Source organism: Phalangium opilio, unplaced genomic scaffold, assembly GCF_054372755.1.
Source record: "Phalangium opilio isolate 3A_F unplaced genomic scaffold, DU_Popi_V2 ptg000013l_1, whole genome shotgun sequence".
In the NCBI taxonomy this organism is placed as follows: domain Eukaryota; kingdom Metazoa; phylum Arthropoda; class Arachnida; order Opiliones; family Phalangiidae; genus Phalangium; species Phalangium opilio.
Genome location: NW_028324148.1, coordinates 4,563,440 through 4,588,296, shown reverse-complemented (window position 1 = coordinate 4,588,296; position 24,857 = coordinate 4,563,440). Strand labels below are relative to the sequence as shown.

At 37.8% G+C, this 24,857-nt stretch overlaps 1 protein-coding gene across 4 annotated transcripts; it reads right to left on the bottom strand.

Moving 5' to 3' along the window:
* Positions 1-1,187: 1,187 nt before the first annotated feature.
* LOC149707885 (uncharacterized) lies at positions 1,188-18,821 on the bottom strand. Of its 4 annotated transcripts, none has more exons than XM_089864153.1 (8): positions 15,235-18,821; positions 6,699-6,858; positions 5,648-5,720; positions 5,416-5,580; positions 2,755-2,890; positions 1,905-2,122; positions 1,538-1,806; positions 1,188-1,448 (listed from the first exon to the last, which is right to left on the bottom strand). In XM_089864153.1, exons 2-8 carry the CDS (start codon positions 6,830-6,832, stop codon positions 1,217-1,219), a joined length of 1,227 nt encoding a protein of 408 aa, XP_089720279.1. In that variant the 5' UTR covers positions 6,833-6,858; positions 15,235-18,821; the 3' UTR covers positions 1,188-1,216. The 4 variants fall into 4 exon arrangements, with proteins under 4 accessions (XP_089720279.1, XP_089720276.1, XP_089720277.1 ...); XM_089864150.1 differs by lacking the exon at positions 15,235-18,821 and adding an exon at positions 10,519-13,562 and having other exon boundaries at positions 6,699-8,277; XM_089864151.1 differs by lacking the exon at positions 15,235-18,821 and adding an exon at positions 11,590-13,562 and having other exon boundaries at positions 6,699-11,508.
* Positions 18,822-24,857: the final 6,036 nt, after the last annotated feature.

Genomic DNA, 24,857 nt, shown 5'->3' with positions numbered 1-24,857 from the left:
TTTCACTTTTGAAGACATGATTATAAAACATCAATTATTTTAAAAAATTCGTATCTTACTTTTTTTCACCAAAATTTCATTTTCCCAAAATATTTTTCAACAATATTTACCCATGTATTTTGTTCTCAATAGTAGTTCAAGATATAATGGAATCTAGAAGAATTTAAAGGATACTAGCTTGATACTAGGTTTATTTTCGACTAACATTTGCAATTAGGATATTCAAATACTTGGATTCTGAAAAGATTTCTCTTGAAGAGTTTAAATTTTTATCGAGGGGTCGGATATATTGCGATTAAGTGTACGGGATTTTGAAATTTAAGAGAGATTTTGGGATTTTAAAGCAATTTTTGGGAGGGATTTTAAGATTTCAATGTTAATTCCCCATTGGACATACTTAGAGATTTTGAGATTTCGACCGAAGTGTACGGGATTTTGGCTATTGTCCGACCCCTCGATTTTTATATTTTAAAATTGGAAATATTGCGAAGCGGAAAATAACATAGGCCTTTACATTGTGATTTAGTTATTTGTGTCGAAAAGATCTGTAGATTGATCGTGATCTTTGAGAGCTATACAGCACGTTAATATTTAATACTTCAAAACATTACAATTGAAGAATACGTTTTGTTAAGTTTTAATACGGTTTTATTATAGCAGCTCTCAACAATTTTCTGTCCATTTTATACTCTTTATAGGGCCGAATTCTCTACCTAATTGTAAATTTTTGATTGAAAATAAAATGTAACGCGTACTATTTTTAAAATGTTGCGCATGTTTCTTGTTCAAATATTGTTCTGAAGTAATTTTGGTGAAAAAAAGTAAGATAAGAATTTTTTAAAATAATTGATGTTTTTTAATCATGTCTTCAAAAGTGAATATTTGAATATCTGTTTCTTCAGGCAGTTAATTTTCTAAACTTATCTTTCACACTTTCTGGTCTTTGTCTACAATGACAGTTTTTATTAATTTACATTAGAGCTCGGCATTATCTATCCATTATCCACAAATTGGTGGATAACCGATTATTTATAAACAAATTTGTAAATTCTAATACGATTTAACATGTAAGTTCTGTGGGTAATTTTCGAGTATGGATTAAGAAAAAATAACGTGGACAATGGATAGATAATGCCGAGCTCTAATTTACATGAACTTTGCACGTAATATCTTGAACACACAACAAATAATAGAACTTCAATTTTATTGATGGTCTTTAGACGCTTATCTCTCTCAGTTGACAGATCAAACTGATGATAAAAACTAACAAAGATAAACTCGTTCCAAGCATTAAGATAAGAAAAGGCAGTTTTAAATTTCCCAAGCCTAAACTGTTACTTGTCGGTGTTTTCAATTTTATGTACATCTTTTCAATGCAGTCCTCGCCCTTTTTCATGGAGCGGCTACTCATATAAAGGGGGACCCCAGATTCGTAAAATCGAGCTATGCTGTAAAATTAAATTAGGCATTGTAAAATTTGAGCTATGGTATTTAAGTCGGTATTTCCAATATAACTTGTCGATGGTGTAAAACTCACATATTGTAAAACTTTTTCTTTAGCTGTGGATCGATAGCTTTTGATGTTGGATATGCTTCTACGAAGCTATAAATTGCATCATCCGAAATGTGAAAGTAGTGCTTGCTATCGTATCGAGAGCATGATTCTCCAACGATGTAGTGAATCCCTCCAGTTCCAAAAAATCCCACGAATTTGCCACGATGAACACCGGGAAAAAGTTCTGGGAACAATCTCTCGTCCGCCTGGATGCGATGCCAGATCCTACGCTGAGTTATCGTTTTTTGACTCTATTACAGAACAAGAAATGCCAGATCAAACCCTTTACTGTAAACCATTCTCTGCAGAAACTGGTCGCATATGTTCGAGATGCGTTCAACATAATTACTTTGAAATAGTGATATTCTGTTTGCTTAGTTCCTACGACGATTTTCACGTTTTGGCGTTCTAGTAGCTCATTAAGGCTGTTGATAAATTTTGGTTGACTTGGAGTTGTAATATTTGAAAGTAACATGCTCGTGAATAACTGCGAAATGAACGAAAGCCCTAACAGACAACAGAAGCCAAATATCCATCTACGAAAATTAGCGTGTCCATTTGGAAAATCTACAGGTTTTTGAGCTTTTCAATTGTCTGATTGGTTGATTTAGACTAAGCATGGGCGAATACTCGAGTAACACGAATAACTCGATCGAATATCGAGACGAATAACCGTCTCGATATTCGATAAGCCCCATTTCGAGTATTCGAACGAATAACGAATAGTGAATTTTACTATTCGGGCTTACTATTCGTTAAATATTCGACTAACTATTCGTTAAATATTCGACTAACTATTCGTTAAATATTCGATTAACTATTCGTTAAATATTCGATTAACTATTCAAGAAAACAAAAATATTAACCCTAAAAATGTTTTAAAAAAGTAATGGCAGTTACACTTTTTAATGTACAAGTTTCTATGGGAAAATCGGCCTGAAGTGCTACTACTCTATAGCGCATCTAAATTCTAAATATAATTTAAATTGATTTTAATTAATCCTTCTATTTCTGACTATTCGATAACTATTCGATAAGGGCAATTTTAAGTTAAGCCTAATTATTCGATATTCGGTTCCCAAACAACTATTCGTCTCGGTATTCGATAAGAAAATTTTTCACTATTCGATATTCGTCTCGACAGTCAAAAACTGGTATTCGCCCATGCTTAATTTAGACTATTATGCACTGTTAAATACCTTGTTCTATTACCAAGGAAACTGCGGCTAACCAATGTACAATACAAAACTCAGTTACGGAAATTTTAGTCGATCCGTTAACCAACAGGCAAAGTATCGGAAAAATTGCGATGAAAATCAAAATAGCCCACCATACCTGTCAAAAAATCGGACCGTTTTTCTTGTTTCAGTAATATTTAAATAAAGTCAATGTCTATAATATTATTTCGAACGTATGTCATACAAAATAAATGAAAACACGGTAAGTTGGATAAGATTATTTTTTTGGTATGGTAAATTTAGGTTAAGTTAGAAGGGTTTTATATAGTCAAGCCAGGTGAGGTGAGGTGGCTTTTGATTTAGTGAAGTCGGGGTTACTGTCAGGTTAGGTTAGGTGGTTTTTGTTTTAGTCAAGTCAGGTACGTTAACTAGCGTTCACACTTTCAGACTACTCAAAACGACTTGTCAGGTCAGCCGTTCACACTTGGTATTCCAATATTTCTTTCCTCTAAGGCGCGTACGCATAGGAAACTGAATTGAAATGTTCTATTTAATATAAGGTATTGTTGTAGTTATGCGTAGTTTTAAGTCATTTCTAGTAACTTAGTTGAGACATCCACTTTTGGTCGACACATCGACAGACCTAATTAAAATTAAGCCTGAAGTACAGATATTAATAAAAAGTGCCTTTGAAAACAAAGCCTTTAAAAGAAAAATATGAGCGGCCAGATTCATTTAGCTGAAGCAACGGATATTCAAATTTTCAGTTTTAAATGCATTATTATGAAACATCGATTATTTGAAAGAATTATTTCTCTCCTTTTTTCTCCAAAATTTAACTTGCAAAGAAAAACTTAACATGAAATTATTATCATAAAAAAGAGTGGGGTGGTGAAGTGGTTAGTACTTTTGCCTCGCAGCATGAGGGTCCCGGGTTCGGACTGTGGCATCGGGTGAAAAACCTGGGAACAAATCCTTCTGTGTAGAGTTTGCAAGTTCTATCCCCACTTGTTAAAGGAGTTTTCCTACGCGGTCTTACCCGGTTTCTACTTTCCATCAAAACTTGCCGAGGTTAATGGTAGTAGTCAGGGCCGGAAATAAGCACAAGACACTGGACATTGTCCAATAAAATTTTTAAATGTCCCATAATTTTTTTAAAAACTAAGGGGGTCACTGGACATTTTGACCAATAAATTTTCCGATGTTTTTATAGCTTGACTATGAAGATGCAACACTATTTTTGCACACTCCAGTGGACAGTGTCCCATAAATTTTCCAGTCAAAGAAGTGGTCACTGGACACATGTCCTATAAGAAGTTTTTCTTATTTCCGGCCCTGGAAGTTAGTATAGGGCGCTGTCGGTTAGCTGTGGCATAGGGGCTAGCCACCACCTCTCTATGCATTGAAATCGTGACCCATTGAAATATAGCCCACTGGGTGTTATGGACACGAAATAAAGCTAGATTATTATTATTATTTTAAAAACAGTACATGCAAGGTTGTTCGAGTATACTTTTCATATTACCTCGTTAAAATTTAGAATTATACGTATTATGCTATCGAAGGTCGAAATAAATGGAAACAAAATCTTTTATAATCATTTAATCCTCATAATAGAACCACAAAACCATTATGAAAACTAAGCGAAACTAGTCCATTATTTAAATAAAGTTAAGCTTAGGGCTCATAAAATCAAGCTCGGTTACAGATCCAATCGACTGTTATAACGTCAATATCTGTTTTGTTTCTCAATATCTGTTTCGCAAATCCTATTTTGGAAACCTATCAAAACCCATTGTTCATCACTATCCACAAAGAGAGCAGTTTCTTCCGAGCACTACTTTTGTGAGAAAAATGTCTAAGTATATAGAATACTAATGGTACTCGTGATTACGGTGAGAAAAAAGATAACTTTTTCAAATAATTGATGTTGTATAATAATGCCTTTAAAACTGAAAATTTTAATATCAGCTACTAAAGTAAAACAATTTTGACCACTTAAGTTTTAATTTTTAGGGCTTTGTTTTCGAAGGCACTTTTTTATTGCTATAAAAGGATCTCTATGTATCGATCATCAAATAAAACCTGAAACGCTGATTGGAATCAAGATACTAAAAATTAAATATTTTAGTGTATAACAGTGAAGACTCACGCCTCTCTACTAGTCAGCAAACTACAACCGAAAGTGAGTTATAAAATTAATTAACGACATTTATCACGTGGTTTTTTCTCTCGTTTTTACTTTCTGGCTATTGATAAATCCAACTTTTTTCGACTTGCCCTACGTCAGGTGCCTGGCCGACAAATATCTTGTTCATAATCTAACAATAGTTAGGTCGGGTGTTCACACTACCTGAGTTGTAGGCTTGACTTGCCAGGTCGGCTATGTCAGCTGACTAAACTTGGATAGCGTGAACGCTCCAGGCTTTTTTTTGGTTTGGTCAAGCCAGGTTAGCTTAGGTTTTATTTATTGGGTCACTTAAAAATCACCGAAATGTCTTACACTCTATTTTGTCGATTAGGATTCGGACGAATGGGACATCAGCTCTTTTGTGGCTTAAATGTAGCCCCAAAGGAGCACCGTCCCCGCAAAGCTGGCCTTTTCTAATTGACCAAGCTATAATGTTTCCTCAGCATGTTCTTTTGTTTCAGATTATATTGAACCATTTTTGAGAATTTCACCTTAAATTGGAATATATGTATGATATCGAACATTCCAAATTCTCGATTGATTGGACCTCCACTAAGAATTTTCACTTCAGACACGCTATATGGCCCTCCTACGCTTGAGAATTCCAAACTGGATTCATCTTCCAAAATGTAAAAGGGAAGAGCAATATCTGAAATCTTCAAGAAAGGAAAATATTACCTTGAAATATTTCGAAAACTTTATCATTTTAGAAACAGAACATACATTGTTTTTCAGAAAATTAGTGATATTCCTAAATCCCCCATTCTCATTAACACTCAGCGAAATATCATAAGCACTGTATAAACAAAACCCCCAAAAATATCTGATTATAATGTACCGATATTTTACTGGTAACTGACCAAAGCATGGAAGAACCAGGCGAGATGGAACAGCCCCCTAGTGTTGAAAAACCTGTCGTCCAAAAACTTGAATCCCCTTTTCACTGCCAACGAGATATACAAGGCCCATGCGGGCGCCAATTTTTTATTTTTTTTCCGGACCTTTTAAATCGCCACGATTCTCCGCTAGAGGCGCGTTCTAGTCTAAAACATTACGTAAATCTCACGTGACCAGCTGCCTGATCTAAGTTTCAAACCTCGAGCGAGGGAGCGCGCGGCGGGATTTCATGTGAATTAAGCCCAATTAGTAAGTGTATTAAAGAGACTAAGAAGCGCCATCTATCAACCACACAAGTCAAATATACATGGGTGAGAGACCCCCCTTAGGAGCGAGCGTGCACGGGCCTTGTATATCTCGTTGGTAGTGCCCCTTTAGATTCCTCCTCCCTTCCTAAAGGTGGGTACGTGGAAAGGCTGCGCGCGTCGGTTGGCGCGTGCCAGTTCAATTTCAAATTTTAGTGAACAAGGCTTACGCTACTCTCGCCAAGTTTCGCGAGTTGGACGGTTCGGCGCTGCGTCGGCTTTAAACGTCAACGTTAACAGCTGTAACCAATAACAAATCAGAGGCGAGACAGAATTTTGTGTTCCCACTATCTCGGAGAGCTCTCCTACGTCATTCGCTTCATTTCTCGTAGAGGCTCCGCTATGTTCGTCGCTGTTCCATCTCGCCTAGTTCTTCCATGACCAAAGTTATAACATTTCATTTGGTTCGAACAATATTTTGTTATGGTTCGATTTTTGCACAAAAAAGGAGAATACCAAAATGAGCTTTGAGCTTTGGCGTAGAAAATAAATCATCTAACTTCGTCGCATCATGATGAGTTCCAGTAACGCTAAAAATTGTAAAATCGTCGTGCTATTAAAGAACTATTTACCTCTTTTTTAAAGCCTGGATAATTTCATTGTGTAGCTTTCCAAGATCACCACAGAATATGGGTCCATTTTTATCTTTTAGCGTAAAATAGGAATATAGCGTTACAACAATTCTGGCAATTTTAGTCGCGTTCATCTGGCTTTCTGGGGAAAACTCGCAGCCTAAGGCACGAAGAGCGGAGAAACGGAGAACATTACCATTAAAAAAAAATATTTAGAAACCACAATTCTACGTAGAGAAATTAAACACATGACCGACTTTAATCGAAATTCGAAAGCGAGACTAATTGTTTTTAAAGGTTAGCGTGCATTGTTCATTTTTAAAGCGACATTTCATTTAAAATGAAGCTTTATTTACATATTCCCTTTATACAGGCCGGAAGGAAGACGGAGCAAAGCTTTGGGAGCTTTTAGAATTTGGGGCTAAATCTTTGGAAAACACTTTTGAGCGTTTGTAGATTTTATTCTTAGATAAGACTTTACCCGCGCTTTAATGTGTAAAGACAGTTTTTCGATTGGAAGTAACGTTTTTTGTAATAACTGCTTTGGAAAAATACACAGAACTAATATCCGAGCATTAATGAGTGGTTAAAACTGTTAAGGGTGGTTTTTTTGCACAAAGTTAATCACACATTTTGACGAAAATCTGGAAATTTTCCCGTAGAAATAACATTTTAAATGTTTGCTGTGATACTTAAACTTTCTCGTCTAGTCAAACTAGTCTATGGAATCTGTCTGTGCGCAAGGCTACGACATCTGTTTCCGAGCGATACTAGGGCTTTATCTGCGCACGTTTATAGCATATATGAATTCCGTTAAACTAAAATCGGCTTACAATCAGTTTTATTTTCAAAAGTAACAACAGTGTAAAACAAGCTATGTCTTATTAAACCAAGATTTCATGCATCGTCTGAAGGGGTATTAGGGCCCAAATGGGCCAGGGGCCCAGGAGTTTAAGAGCTTGTAACCCTGAAATGGTTCGGTTTAGACCAAAACGGCTCAGGAAATTTCGACTCCAAATTTTCCAAGGAATCTAGTGTTATAAATACTCGCCACTTTTTTTAAATTCAGAAGAACTGGATTGATAATATGATTAATATCTCTCATTGTTCCCCATCATATAAGGCCATTCTCATCTTCAAATGTAAAATAATGGCGAATTAACGTTAGAACAATTCTGGCAATTTAGTGGCGTTCATAAGGCTTGCAATCTGGACAATATGGTTGCCCTTAGGCTCTTATTTTCTCGCAATGCCGACAAAAGAAGAACTGGACCATGGAAATAGAAGGATTTCAAAACCATACGCCACAGCAACCAGCCCTGAAAGAAATGCCTTAGTATTTTTTAAATCGAAAGAACGAGTAATTCATATTCCAAAGTATGGCTTTTAGAAATTTCAATCATGACAATAATGAAGTACCTTTTGTTTAAACCAATCACGTCACTGACCGTGACGTGTAAAAGCTTCTCAGTTGGATATTATTTGGAGCATTTTAACAATTAAACTCGCGAGCTAAACTCACTTTTTTAATCAAGTTGATTAACTCTTTGACCTCAAGAAAATGTTCCAAATAAGTTTTCTAATGAAAGTTTTAAATGAACGAAGTTAACGTGGTCATTTCAATGTCATTAAAAATTTATAAGCATATAGAAAACGTTTTAAAACCGTAAACGCGATAACCTTTCAAACTTAAACTGAAATATAATAAAAAACGATATTCAAATATACAAATTTCCCTGAAACTTAAATAATTTTCTCTTCCACGTATACTTCAAATAAATCGCATGACTGAATTTCTTCTCCTGAAACCTTAAACAAATAGTAAACGAAAGTATGGCGCAAGTACCGGCTTTGTTGTTATCGTTGGTCAAGTTCTATGATTGCGACTTCAAGTTATCCCTTACAAAAATTTTCTTAAGAGTTCTAAAGGAATTTCTTTGGAACCCTACGGAGCCCTTGGGATTATTTTCTAAAGAAACTATTTCCAAAGACTTCCTTGGAATTTCCTAAAGAATTCTTGAGATAAATTTCCAAAGAATTCTTGAGATAAATTTCCAAAGAATGTCTTGGGATTATTTTCTAAAGAAATTCTTTTGGAATTCTAGAGATAAATTTCCAAAGATTGTCTTGGGATTATTTTCTAAAGAAATTATTTTGGAATTCTAGAGATAAATTTACAAAGAATGTCATGGGATTATATTCTAAAGAAATTCTTTTGGAATTCTAGAGATAAATTTCCAAAGAATGTCTTGGGATTATTTTCTGAACACATTCTTTAGGAATTCTAGAGATAAATTTCCTAAAAATGTCTTGGGATTATTTTCCAAAGAAATTCTTTAGGAATTCCAAAGATAAATTTCCAAAGAATGTATAAGCTTTATTTTCTAAGGAAATTCTTAAGGTATTCTAGGGATAAATTTCCTAAGAATGTCTTGGGATTATTTTCCAAAGAAATTCTTTAGGAATTCTAGAGATAAATTTCCAAAGAATGGCTTGGGGTTGTTTTCCAAAGAAATCCGTTAGGAATTATTGAGATAAATGTCCAAAAAAGCTCTAGGGTTTATTTTCCAAAGAAATTCGATTGGAATTCAAAAGATATATTTCCAAAGAAGGTCTAGGGTTTATTTTACAACGAAATTAGTTAAGAATTTTAGAGATGAATTTCAAAGGGCCAGATATATTGCAATTATGCTTTACATATAGTTATCTCAAAACATTTTTACCCAAATTGTTTAGCTAAAGATTTCCTAGTTAGACATTAACTTGATGGTTAAAAAGTTTAAAAACGTTTCACGAAGGCTTGTCCCGTAGCTAAGGCTCAGCAAGCGCTGAAATGGAATGTATAATTACCTATTTTTTTGCCTTTAATAATCCGTGAGGTATTTATGTAAAGGATAAAATAGATTAATAGTAAAATAAGAGTAATTAAAATCGTTATGTTTAGATTTACAGGGAATCTAAGCTGGCAGTCGGAATTGTTGCTTAATTCTCTTATGGCATGTTCTATCTTTATTTCGAGCGTAATTAGAGTCCAAAATAAATATTTTTTTAAAAATATTGTAGAGAAAATTAGGTTAAACGCGTCTCTGATACTCGAAAAACTCTCAATGAATATACATTATTAAATTTAACAACAACGTATGTATCTACTGCTTGGCCGTTAAAGCCACCAAAACCCACTTAGTACCCCATACAATTGCACAAGGTTTAAACTTTCTGCCGTTTACGGATGTTTTAAAGTCGATTAAATGTCTGACTTTATAAGCAGTTTCACACTGCATGCGAGAACTTCCCTCGCTATAAGGGTTGTAGTTCAGCATATAAGAACTGCACTCCCAGTATTGGGATATGGTTCTGCATGTGAGAACTATCCTCGTTTCTAGTCGCCAAATTAATTCACCCCATAACCTTCTCTATATGTTCCCCAAGAAAATTCCATAGATATTTCCCAAGTAAATTGCAAAGATTTTTCCCAAGAAAATTCTAAAGAAATTTCCCAAGAAAATTGCAAAGATTTTTCCCAAGAAAATTCCAAAGACATTTCCCAAGAAAATTCCAAAGACATTTCCGAAGAAAATTCCAAAGACATTTCCGAAGTAAATTCCAAAGATATATCCCAAGAAAATTCCAAAGATATTTCCAAAGTAATTTCCAAAGAAAAAGAGGCCTATATTCCCCAATTTCCTAAAGAACGCCTTAAGGATTTCGAAAGAAATTTCCCAAGGAATTTTCTTAAGAGTTCTTAAGAAGATTTTTGTAAGGGATGGTCCAGAAAAATTGGTTTTATGCTCTCATATATTAAAGCTATGTTCACACTTACATTGGAGTAGGTTGGGAACTGGTTAAGGCCGGTAAAAATAATATCCCTGCAAAATAGAAACTAGCATCCAAATTAGAAAAGGGTTCCCGGCACTTCACCAAACAACTTCAAGAAACCACATTTTTATTTATTTTAAATATGTGATAATAAATGAACGGGTGACTGGTTCTGATATGCCTACTTTCTTTCTCCTTATCCGTTGTAGGGAAATAATCACATGTTAATCCGGGGCCATGGGCAATCGCATAGTTATTACAGGTAGTTATTAGTTTTTCTATAATGCCTTTATGCCTGTGCCATGATGTATTCTCACTCAACCATTCAAATTCCACCTTAGTAGTGTCTTTATGGGTCCTAGGTTGAAGGTTCTTAATGTCATACCCTGAGATATGGTTTGATATATCTGTGCTACTTCTCTTTTGGTATTTGCTAAGATTACTGGTATATAATTCGTACGCAAAATTTGCTAAATCCATACTTGCAAAACATTCCATCCAGCGCTTAATACCATTGTCATCCGCTCTGTGGTATAGTAGCACGCATAGGGCCTTAAAAACTATGATGCACGTACCCTCTGCTTCGGCACAATAGTCTGAGATATGTTACATATAGACAGGTTGATCTAAGGAACCATATAGGCTAGCGTTTTTGTCATCGATATGTGCATGTGTCCATTTGAGTTTATCGGGTGAGTTAATCGCTTCGTCATAAGATTGTGGAATTGTGATGCACTTACGTATAATTAGCATATCTTGTGCCTCTTCTTCTACAAGAGCGTTTTTGTTCGAAAAATCAAATTTAGTTAGGTCAACCCATTGATGGGTTTGTTTCACATTCTCTTTCAATTCCGGTCTTAACGTTTTCCATAAGGATAACATAAATATAGATCCAGCTATCCTTTCATTGCCCCTCCACTTCTCCTTTCTTCCTGGCGCGTAGTAACGTTTCAAATTTAGGGGGGTACAGTCTAAATATGGATTTTGGAGACCCCTCCCCAAAGATAAGAAAAATATCAAAAAATACATAGAACAAGGTTGAATATAAGGTGAAATATAAATGGTGAATAATTACGATTCTCCAAAAACCGTAGTACGATAGGTGTTGTGGAAAATTCTCTGCACAACAAATTTTTGTCCATCTTATCAATCCTCTCTCGATATGAGTAGATAATTCCTAAATTTTTTTAAGTCTTTTTTTTGTGTCATTGTTGCCCGTAAGTAGGTTTTTAAAAGCTTCAACATGGAGAAACTTCTTTCTGCTGAAGCGGAAGTGGCAGGCACAACAAGAAGCAGACGAATGAAGCTGCAAACTTCCGGGAAAAGACTTTGGGTTTCGTCGTGCAACTTCATTAGGTCAAGAACCACATTCTTCAAGGTTGATCATATTACTGTTGATATCAAGCTTCACTTTTGCACGCAGAATGTTAAATCCATAATCGGAAAGTGTTTGTTTAGTTGAAGTAGACCATTTTCTGAGCTCAAAAGAAGTTTTTCTTCCAGTTCCTTGTATTTTTTGAAACCGGATTGATCAAACCTACTGTTCAGTTCAGAAATGATTTTGTGAACCATTTCAAAATAGATGGCTCTATGTTTTTCCTTCGGTGTGTCAAAGTGGTGGTTTGCAGACGCAAGTTTAGACTATGGTTGCTGCAGTGCATGTACATTGCCAACGGTTGCAATTCTGCTATTCTAGTCCTTACAACTTTCTTTATTCCTTTCATATTGCTACCTCCGTCGTAGCACTGGCCCCTAAGCTTTGACAATGGTAAGTCGAATCGAATTAAAGCATCTAAAACCAGGGAAACAAGCGAGAGACCCGTTGTCGAGGAAGTCTCAAAGAGCCCCAAGAAGAACTCCTCCGTTTCAAAGTTTTTACGAACAATCCTTCTCTTAATGGAAACTTCTTCTTTTCCACTTACATCCGAAGTCACATCTACGATTAAGCTGAAGTATTTTGATTTTTTGATCTCTTCAAGAGACAAGAGCACATATGATAACAGTGTGCCGTCAATTGAAGCATTTCATTTTGGACTTCAGGGGAAGTAAAATTCTTCTTTCGTTGCAGAAAGAGCTCAACTTCTGGTACATGTTTAGACATTACTCTACTCAGCTGAAAATAGTTTCCTGACTCATTATAATGACCACGAAATGACAGTCCTTGACGTCCATGGTACAGAACACATTCGAAAAGCGCCTCAAACGCCACCCTAGCTTCCTTCTGTTGCTTCAATAGAACGTGATCGATAAGTGAACAAATAGGCATGGTTCGTGATGCTTCGAATTTTCAACAGCTTCCATGAAATTGACTTTTTTCATTTTTATTTAATGTCTCCGATCTTTTATTCCACTTGTTAAACTCGTCACGAGTGAAAATTGTGCTGACATTGGGCCTAAGGTTTATTAGTTCCTTTTTTAAAGCCGTAAGGCACTCCCAACAAAGAACGCCATTAACTTTGACATAGTAATGTATCCAAGGAAATAACCGGTACCATTCTCTATTAGACTTGAAAATTCGACGGCCCACCTGAACATCAGGAAATGTTAGAGATTGGTTTCTGGAAATTGATGCTAAATTCGCTGATGACTTCACTTGACAACCTTGGCTTTGTTCTTTGTGTTGGTTTTGGGTAATTTCAATTGTTGCCTCTGAGTCTGTCATAACGCTCATACTGGATGGAGTTTGGTTACCAGACAACATTTTCTTGAAAGATTCATTGGGCGATTTGGTGGATTCTAGCGATCTAATGGAAGAGGAAGAAAGGCCTATGTCGTGAGACTCAAAAGAACTATCGGGTGAAGGGCCTGAATCAAGATTATCAATCTCAAGTGATGAAGAGCCAGAAGTGGCACCAAGAGGAGAATAGGTCTCAACTTTCTCAAGCGAAATTTCAAGTTTCTCAATATATTTCCCAGATTTAGGTGAAAATTTCGGCTCGGTTAATGTTATTTTCAGGTGTAGAAGTTTCACTGACTTCATCCTCTCTTGAAGAAGAACAAGAACTTGTCGTTTTGGCTTTATAAATTGATACATAATCATTAATAACCTCTATCTTATCAGACTCTTTGGAAAACTGTACTGTATCCAAAGTTTTATCACCTAAAATAAATGATAAATTAAATTCCGTCTTATAATGGACCTGAGTAATTGGGTTCATAAGTATAAATATTGGGCTAAATGGAAAAAGTCATGACAATAAACGGTTGCAAACTCACAAGGATTTAATTTTAAAAATTTAGAAAGTTCTCCTTAAGTTTAAATTGTTCTAAATCTCTGGTTTAATTCCTTTTACGATTCTGACTTTTGGACAACTTCTTGTTTTTAGATAACGTCGATGAACTTGACAACTCCATTTTTAGCGCCGTAAATAAAAAAAAAGTAGGTAAGCTAGAACAGATACACCATGAGTTATGGAAGGACCGCGTTATGTTGAAAAGAGTGTCGTCGAAACATCATAGCTTTTTCCACTGCCAATAATACACAGCGAAAAACTTGCTGCATGAGTCATGACTCGCGCTGAGAGGTGAAAAGTTTTCCACGTGACGCGACCCTAGTAGTAGTCTGGTGAATTAGAACGGAAAAAGGGAGGGTAGGAGTTTTCATCTCTTTCGCTAGATTCTAGCTAACGCTCCTATTCACATTTTTACTCCCTCTCGCCTCTCTCTCCTCTCTGCTAAGGGCTCTTAGCGCCGCCACTACGACGGGGAAGGACTCTTACCGCCGCCACTACGACGGGGAAGGACTCTTAGCGCCGCCACTACGACGGGGAAGGGCTCTTAGCGCCGCCACTACGACGGGGAAGGGCTCTTAGTGCCGCCACTACGACGGGGAAGGGCTCTTAGCGCCGCCACTACGACGGGGAAGGGCTCTTAGCGCCGCCACTACGACGGGGAACGGCTCTTAGCGCCGCCACTACGACGGGGAAGGGCTCTTAGCGCCGCCACTACGACGGGGAAGGGCTCTTAGCGCCGCCACTACGACGGGGAAGGGCTCTTAGCGCCGCCACTACGACGGGGAACGGCTCTTAGCGTCGCCACTACGACGGGGAACGGCGCTGCGCGTAATACCGAATTGGTCTATTGACCTATTTAGGCGCCCTAGTAAAATTTTAGGGCGGTGCAATGTACCCATGTACCCCCACCCGTTCCTACGCCACTGCTTTCTTCCAACCCTATGAGAGTCCACCTTGATCGTCTTCTGAACTACTACTTCAAGTTTCTTCTTCTGTTATTGAGTCTATAGTTCCTCTTGCTCGGTACACTGTTAGAAAAAGGCGTTCACAACCCGTTCAAAATAGATAGTCGCGTTCTAAATTGAACAAAACTCAAAATTGGTTCCGTGCACTCAATGGTTTGTTCAATGACTATGAGCTTGTTCAATTTAGAACCAAAACAATAAATGACGTCATGGACTAGAATCGCTCAAAGTGTGTCGTTCAACTTAGAACGAAAACAAGTTGGGAAAACCAAAATATTACCTCTCCGAGTCAAGAGAACTACTTACAAACTTATTTACTCAGATATGGAAATGTTTCTTTTTTATTTATGAACAAATACTGAAGTTAAAATTTATGAAATATTAAAGCAGTATACAAAGCATAGTGAATATACTGTAAATCAGACGACATTTTACATCCAATAAGGATATACTTGTACACATTAAAATCATCCGATGGGGGAAAACGGGAAATGAAGAGAAATAACTTTGGAGGGGTATTACCTTTACGTGTTTGTAAATGCCCAATTTTCTACTCCTCAACTGTATACCCTCTATGTTCAAAGCCATATTCATAGCAGGGTTGCCGTGTAAACACTATCCTCTCGTTTCACCTCAACGATTTTCTTAGTTTGTCAACATGACTGTTAACGTTACAAAACACCAAAGCTTATTTGTGGCTACATGCACTGAAAGTAAATGCGCACCATAAAAAGCATGAAAACACGTAGCTATAATCCGATAACGATCAGACCTTTCACACCGCACTGATCTGCGTTCAGCAGAACTCACCAAAAAAGACAGCGGATTTTGGAAAACGTTTACCAGTGAGCTCTGTCGTCATAGCTTTGCTGAACGCTTTTCTCCGGTCATCGGTGTTTTAAAAATGACGCTAGCGCAATAAAGCATGCAAGGTACCAAGGCTTAACAAAAATTGTATGATAACATATTTATAGAGATAAATAAGAACAACTTTCATAATTAAAATTAGAAAGACTAACATGTCTCTTAAAATTCTCGTGTGATTTACTGGTTTCACGCCAATTAAATAGGTATAGTCCCATCAGAATCAGCAAGAGCTATTTGTAATAATTCCTCCATGTTTTTTTCGCCAAGCTGAGAACTACGCGTGTTACGTCACGTTATCCAAAAACCCGACTATTTTCTTTGGTGACCGAGTTGGCTCGGTATCGTTCCTTTCAACCGAATTCCCAATGGACCGAAATCCCATTCGACCGAATATCCCGCAATGATTTTAGATTTCCAGCCCAATGGCTATATTCCCGATGGACCGAAATCCCAATCGTCCGAATATGCCCCTAAAAAATACATGAATATAACTTGAAACACTGTAGCCGTCAGCGATTTGTGGTGTAGTGGATACGATGTTGGACTGCGAAGCGATAGGTTGTTGGTTCGAATCTCCGATAGGTATGTTAATAATATTAAAAGTAAATGTTTCGTGATACTAATTAAAACGCTCACTTTCATTCCTTTCAAGGCTAGAGATATATAGAATTAATAATCAAATTGTGCTTAAAATGAAGTACAGTCTTAATGGTAGTTCCATCAATGTCTTTAAATTTTAAATTAAAATTTTAATATTTTGGTTTCGGGTGGGTTAGGTTAGGTTAGGTTAGGTTAGCTTAGGTTAGGTTAGGTTAGGTTAGGTTAGGTTAGCTTAGGTTAGCTTAGGTTAGGGTAGGGTAGGTTAGCTTAGGTTAGCTTAGGTTAGGTTAGCTTAGGTTAGGTTAGGTTAGGTTAGGTTAGCTTAGGTTAGGTTAGGTTAGCTTAGGTTAGCTTAGGTTAGGTTAGCTTAGGTTAGCTTACGTTAGGTTAGTTTACGTTAGGTTAGCTTAGGTTAGCTTAGGTTAGGTTAGGTTAGGTTAGGTTAGCTTAGTTTAGCTTAGGTTAGCTTAGGTTTGGTTAGCTTAGGTTAGCTTAGGTTAGCTTAGGTTAGGTTAGCTTAGGTTAGTTTAGGTTTGGTTCCAATATTTCGTTGACACCTTTTCCAAAATATGCTCCTTTTAATTAGCTACCACCTTTACCAAAATATTCTCCCTTTAAATAGCTACCACCTTTTCCAAAACATTCTCCTATTAATTTGCTGCCACCTTTTCCAAAAGATTTTCCTATTAATTAGCTGCCACCTTTTTCAAAATATTCTCCTATTAATTAGCTGCAACCTTTTCCAAAACATTCTCCTACTAATTAGCTACCACCTTTTCCAAAACATTCTCCTATTAATTAGCTGCCACCTTTTCCAAAATATTCTCCTATTAATTAGCTGCAACCTTTTCCAAAACATTCTCCTACTAATTAGCTGCCACATTTTCCAAAATATTCTCCTTTTAATTAGCTACCACCTTTTCTAAAATATTCTCCTATTAATTAGCTGCCACCTTTTCCAAAAGATTTTCCTTCTCGTGGTAAGAGGCGGGCTTTTAATACTCATATAAATAATCTTTTTACCTCCAAACAAGGTTGGGTTGGGTTAGGTTACGTTACGTTGGCTTAGGTTAGGTTAGGTTAGGCTAGGGTAGGTGAGGTAGGGTTCGCCGTAATTAAAACGTAGTTAAAATAAGTGCAGTAATACATTTTCAACTCACATTTTTTTAACAAAAATAAGTTGTGAAATTAAAAATATATTTAATGCAAAACCGCACAGTATGTCTTCTTCCAGTTCAATAGAATTTCGGTCCAATGGGACTATAATAAAATCGCACCTTTGGGTACGTTCGGTCGAATGGGACCCCAAAAAAAACCCCTTCTGTCGAATGGGAATTCGGTTCAATGGGACCAAAGCGTTGGCTCAGCGCTGAGCACCGTGACGTCAAAATTGAAAAACAAAATCCCGTTCTGTAGGACACTTTTAACAGCGCTGAGCCTTGCTGAACGCGGCTCAGATTTCCACCATGATGCTTTCTTCATTTATAAAATCTAAGCCTGATTATTTAAAAGTGTATTTAACTTTCGTCTCACTCTGAACCGTTAATGTCTCTGCATTACAGAAACGTAAACCAAGCGCTTACTTTTTGGTTCACTAGGCCTATTGACAAATGTAAGTTAATTAGACCGACATAGTAGCGTTCTTCTTGAAATCATTAAAGAAATGATTATGATATTAACAGAGGTAGTATAGCTAAAGTAATATATAGACATCCATTTCAAATAATAATATAAAAAATATTCTTGGGATTTCAAAATGAAACAGAGCTTTATAGCTACAAAACTACAAAAGGCATCGAAATTACGAAAAATATTTCCACATATTCACTTTCTATTATGGAAAAAGTAAATATTAAGGTTCTGTAGGATTTCATTACACAACAAAACAAAGCGAAATGCTAACGCAGCGCTCTAGTGTAACAACGGACGGACACACTCAGACAAAAACATAGACTGCTTTTTAACTCTTTCCGTATTAATTTTGATTGAGAAACAAGATTATCTTAAATATTAAAATAAATATAATTATTACTTAATATTTTCTTCGTTAGTTGTTCGCCTTATTGAGCGTTACATCGTTTTAAAAAAGAAAAATTAAACATTCTTGAGAGACTTGACTAATATTGACGTTTGATATGAAGGATACTCCTGTTTCTTCGCGTTACTCAAATAGGTAGTGTCGTTCGATTTCGATAAAAAAAATTTCGCAGTAAACTAGAATTGTTGAACATGGAACGGTATTGTTTTTTGTTCTGTGAACAAAGATTTCATCGAAGATTACTCATTTGGTTAATTTGGAACCAAGTAACCAAGACCGAAAAGTGACGTCACAGACTATATACGGCTTTGATAGTTTAAAAATCGTGGCAGGATGTTGGTTTTGAAGTTGACTATAAAGCTCGGGTTCTAAAACGAATTGTGAGCCGTATCTTATAAGAATTAGTAGAAGTGTAGAACCATTTTTAACCTCGTCCTAGAAGTGAAAAATTTCGCATTTCAGGCAAAAAATTGTTTATAATAGATTAATACAAATGCAGACTGAAGGAACAGATATTATATAAAAAGGACTTGGTTTGCCCAAGCCTAAAAAACAAAACGATAAGAGTTTTTTCCAGTTGACTGAAGCGCGGATATTTTATTTTTCTATATAATTTTAAAGACAATCCGTATTTTACTACTCTTTAGAATTTAATTCAATCTCCTGATTTTACTGGTAATGGATTTATTTCCTATAAATTAATTGAAATAAAAAATTACTTATCTCAGATTTTTCAACAACAATTCCATTTTCGTAAAATTTTATCATGAAAAATCTGAGATAAGAAATTTTTTATTTCAATTAATTTATAGGAAATAAATCCATTACCAGTAAAATCAGGAGATTGAATTAAATTCTAAAGAGTAGTAAAATACGGATTGTCTTTAAAATTATATAGAGAAATAAAATATCCGCGCTTCAGTCAACTGGAAAAAACTCTTATCGTTTTGTTTTTTAGGCTTGGGCAAACCAAGTCCTTTTTATATAATTTTATATTGACGTTATGTTTAAAGCGTCGTTTTTAGCCACATCGTAGTATACGAGGCTCTTAGTTTGACCCGAGCCGTAGGTAATAATAGTAGTAGTAGTAAGTAGCAGTTGTGGCCGGAGTTTTCGCTTTCGTTATCGTTATTTTTTAGCTTAAAAGGAACTTTATATTAAGACAACCCACCCATAGGGGTACCTGGGCTCGGTTAGAGATTTAATTTTTAATTTTTTCAGATCGCAGCCGGGAATCGAACCCGGGTCGCTCACGCAGTAGACAGACATTCTACCACTGAGCCATAGAGACTTGGCTGAATCCCCGAGTTTTTATCGTTAAATTTTATCTCTAAAATGTCGGGGTGATGTGGGGTGGGGTACCTCTTAATCTGTGGGCTCGGATACTTTTGAATTTTTATCTGTGGGGTCGGAGCTTATGAATTTGTATGTTTGGAGTTTTTATATTTATTTTCTTTTAATTTATGTGCTAATTAAATAGATAACGATTTTCCCCGTTTCTTACCGCGCTCCTCATGTGTTTCGTTCTCGTTCGGTAGCTATTGCCATCTATGTTATGTTTGACTGGAACGTTTTGGCGGTTAATTCAAATGTGGGTGTAGATAGAGCTAACATAGTGTTAAATGAGCGTTATGCGTTTGATCATTTTAGCATTGCTAAAGGTAATTCGAGGGGACAATCACTAAAATGGGTAATCACTACAATTAAACTTTCTCTTTCAAAAGGTTCTGGGCATATGTCCGTGTTAGAAATTAAATTTATAAGATGCGATAAGTGTGCATCGGCATAAGTCTATGTTGTAAACTCATCGAGGGGATTATCACTATAACTATCTGTTCTTCGATTCGCCGGAATATTAGAATTACAGCATAAGTAAATTTATACGGTTATAATTTTATCACTGTTTAGAGTAGGGCATCGAGGGGCTATTCACTCTGATTTTATGCACGGTAAATCATTTAAGCATTGTAAAAGATAGCGCTATTTACTCATTAGGGTAAAGTATAGAGGGGTTATCCACTCATTTGGGTAGGGTATAGAGGGGCTTTTCACTCGTACGATGTGGCTACTATTACGAGCCCTTGGGCCGTCTTGTTGGGTTCTATGAAGGTGTGTTCAAATACCTTATTTCGTTCAATTTTTCGTCGTTTAATTTAGTACAATGAGGGCATGTACGTCCTAAAGGCAGGATAACTTTTACCATGTGTAAAACGCGCATTTTCTTTATACTTTCTCTTATACGCGTGTTAGTAAGTATCAAAATCATTACACGTCGTTCAGGTTATTTAAAAGTTGGGAAACCAAAATAAACCTTTCCGAGTCGAGACGCAATAAAGAAGCTTTTCTTAAAGAATTAAATAATTATAATTGATTTTAATTATTTTAATCATAATTAATATTACTTAATTCCAGTTAAACCGTTTTAAGAAACATTATTTCTAAAATAATTTTTAATATAGCTATTGTTGACGTTTGAATTCAAGCAAAGTTTCAAAAGTTTCTCTTTTATAGTTATATAATAAAAAAATTAAAACGAAAATTAGCGATAATTAAAGAGCTTAGTCTTCAAACGGTTTCAATGTGCTTTCTTAAGTTTCACTGGTTCGAATCTCTTGAAATTTTAGGGAGAGGTATTATGTTTGATTGTTAACAACACTTCCCCCCTTTTTTTTAGTGACTCGTTGGAGTCTGTTATACCCGATATCGTTCTGGTTTTTTCCGTTCTCGTTGTGGACGTGTGTGTCTGTTCTGAGTAGAGATGGGCCGATACCGATCCCATATCGGTATCGGTACCGATATTTGACTTTAACCGATATATCGGTATCGGTTAAAAATAAACCGATATTTCTACCCAATTTTTTTTTAAGGAAAAATATCGGTTCATTGTCAACCAATACCGATATATCGTTTAAAGTCAAATATCGGTACCGATACCGATATGGGATCAGTATCGGCCCATCTCTACAACCTATATTATAGCATCTATTTTCTTATTGATATCGGTTAATATATCGGTATCGGTTTAATATCGGTTTATTCGAAGGATCGGGTAAAATATCGGTATCGGTACGTATCGTTTTCCCAAGTATCGAATGATATCGGTATCGGTTAAAACTGGTATCGGCCCATCTCTAGTTCTGAGGTATGGAGGGGGATGCTATCTGCGTTTCTGGGTTGCTAGTTTGGTCAGTGGGTGGTTGCTGCGCTGTTAAGTCCTGTTGCGTTGCTGGGGTTGATGGTTCAGGGCAGTCAATACTGGAACGGTTTGTTGCGGTGGTCTTATCTTAGGGTTGTCATTGGTATAGCTGGAAACGTCAGTTGATGTTGGCTTACCGCGCCCAGATGTTGTGGCATGCTCTTCGGTCCTGCGGGAGGGAATAAGATTTCTTCTCGTTCCGGTATTCTTCGCTGGATTTGATTCATGTGTCTGTGAATCATCCCTAACGGGGTGTCGACCTCGAACATTGCTTGACCAAGCGTCTTTATGATAGTCCCTTTAATCCATTTGTCTCCCAGGCCGAAGTTTCTTGGTCCGTGATAGCGTATCTGTTTTTCCCGGGGTCCGGGTTGCACTCTGAATCTGGGTTTCTCGTATGTCCAGAGTTGCTTGATTTCCTTGGATATGTCCAGTCTGGAAAGGATGGAACGACCCAACATTAATTCCGCCGGAGAACTTCCTGAAATGTTGGGTGTCCTTCGGTAGTTTAGGAGGATCCTTGCCAACCTGGTGTCGAGAGTACCAGTACGGAAATTGTGAAGGCCAGCGTTTATTGCGTCGATAGCTTCGCTTGTTCCTCCGCTTATTTTTCTTAGGGCCTCCTTTACCGTGCGTACCGTTCGTTCCGCTTGTCCGTTGCTTGCCGGATGGTATGGCGCAGTTCTAAGATGTGTGATGCCATTTTGTTCGGTGAATTCTTGGAACTGTTTGCTTGTAAAGCAGGTACCGTTGTCGGTTACGAGAGTAGGCATTATTCCGTAGCGGGATATGTGCGCGGATGACGGCGTTCGTAGAGGTGTTGGCGGTGACATCTAGCTCTATCCACTTGCTGTGTGCGTCGACCAATATGTATTTGTTTTCGATCGGCCCGGCGAAATCGACGTGAACCCTTTTCCACGGCCCTGTAGGTTTTGGCCATGCTTGGTATTGGCGCTTAGGCATGGATACCTCGTTTTGGCATATCTCACACTCCCTTGCCGTGTTTTCGATGTCCGAATTTATTTCTGGCCACCATATTCTTGATCTGGAAGCATTTTTCATCGCCACAACTCCTTGGTGGGAGCTGTGTAACTCGGCGATCATTTCCTGTTGGCATTCCTTTGGAATTATCACCCTGTTACCGCGGAGTAATATGTTGTTGAAGTTTGTTAGTTCTGCTCTGACGCGGTAATGTGGTTCGATGCCAGATGTGATTGGTCCTTTCCGTGGAGGCCATGCCTCTCGCATATGTTTGGCTCTTCGCTGCGAATGGGATCCTTAATCGCGGAATCTTCCAACTGGCGGGTGGTCAGCGGACCTTGATTGATGTCCTTGAGGAGAAGGACGTACTCCATGGGCACGGGCGTAGTCGTTAGTGTTGAAGGAAGCGGAAGTCGACTGAGGGCATCAGCGTTTCCGTTCAACGAACCCTTTTTAAATTTTATGTCGTAATTGTACGCCCACAACATGAGTGCCCATCGTTGAATGCAAGTTGCTCGACATTGTCTGGTGCAGGAGCTCCAGTGATTGCGATAATTTTTTATTCTTCGGGGTGTAGCCCCTCCGCGTCCAGAAGATGACCCAGGAATTCGACCTCAGTTTGGAGAAATTGGCACTTTTCGAGACGCAATTTCAGTCCATTAACTCGCAAGATGGTCAATACGTCATTCAGGCATGTCAGGTGGTCGACCTTGGTCTTGCCACCTAAGAGTATGTCGTCTTGGAACGGTGAAACGTATGCCTGATTCTGGAAAAGTGTCTCCATATGGCGTTGAAAAATTGCCGATGAGGATGAAATGCCTTGAGGCAACCGTCTATACCGAAATAAGCCCTTTGACGTGTTGATAACTGTAAAGGATGTAGAGGCGTCATCCAATTATAACTGGTTATATGCCTCTCGGAGATCAATACGTGAGAAGTACCGGCATCCAGCCAGTCTGGAAAAAATCTCCTCCGCTCTCGGGAGAGGGTAGATTTCGGTGTCTAGGTTAGGGTTGACCGTGGTTTTAAAGTCACCACATATGCGTATTGAGGTCCTTTTTGTTGGTAACTCCTTCCCTTTTTCATCCACATCCGATTTCTGGACCTTCTGAACCGGTACGATCAGCGAGGCGTAGTCGGAGAAAGCTACCGGCTCCAGAATTCCAACTTCGGCCATTCGTTGGAGTTCGTCCTCTACGTCTTCCTTGAGCGCGTAAGGAACTGTCCTTGCTTTGCAAAACCTTGGCTTGGCGTTTTCCTTCAGATGAAGATGAACCTTCACATCTTTTAGTTTGCCCAATCCCGGCGTAAAAAGATCTTCATTGGACCTCAAAATTTCTTGCAGTTGAGGGTTAGTTCCAGTCTCCTGAGATATCTTGTTTACTTGAGATTGGTAGATGGATGGCATGATGTTCAATGTTGAAAATAGCCATGTGCGCCCACATAAATTAGAGCCTGGGCCTCGGACTATGAGTGCTGGTAGGTGTGCTGTTACGTTCCTATACCTGGCGTTGACCTTGGCTTGACCTACTATGTGTAGGCTATGACCTGTGTAACCTTGCGGTGGCGCTTTCGTATACGGCTCAATCGCGAAATGGTATCGCAACTTGTGGTACCATTCATCGGTAATCATGGCGTGGCCTGAGCCGTTGTCCAAGTCGAATGGGACCGCGGTATCATTTACACCAAGTTGAATGACTTCCGGGGGTGGGACGACCACATCCTTACGCTCCGTTATCTTGATCTCTTTAACATTATATACCGGGAAGTCGTATTCCGTAACATTTGGTGATTCTGACCTTTGACTAAACGGCCGTTCATTTTCTATCACACACTAGTCAATTCGGGAGGCGACTCGGTTAGGTGATGATTTCTGTTCTCATTTGTGTGCTTCTTTCTGTGTCTAGGTGTCTTGGGAGTTGTTGTTTAAGATTGTAAGCAGGCTGCTCCCAGATGTCCCTTTTTGTTGCAATTATAACAGACTGCCTCTATGTAAGGGCATTCTGTAGCCTTATGACCTTGTTTAGCACATCTCATGCAGGTTTCTGCCGGAGGAATAAATCTGCCAGATTGGAAACTTCCCTGTGGGCCCGACGAACGTTGCGGTTGATTCGAGCGTTGTTGTGACCAGTTCTTTTGGTGCTGAGCCGAGATCGCGTGAACCGTCGGAGGTGTGCTGCCCGATTGTCCCTGCTGGGTTCTGACGTCATGTACGTTCTTCGCTGAGTTTTCGATTGCCTGTATTGATTTTACAGCTTTGGCCAACATGATTGTTGGATCGGCTTGGCAATCCGCGAAGACACGTTGTTGCATAGTGTCATCGCTGATGCCTCGAATTAATTGTTCGAGTAATCGTTCGTCTAATTGTGCTCCCTCAAACTCACAGTGACAAGTTAAACGGCGCAGTTCCGAAAGATAGACAGATATGGACTCACCATGCTTGCGATGGCGGTTGGTGAAACT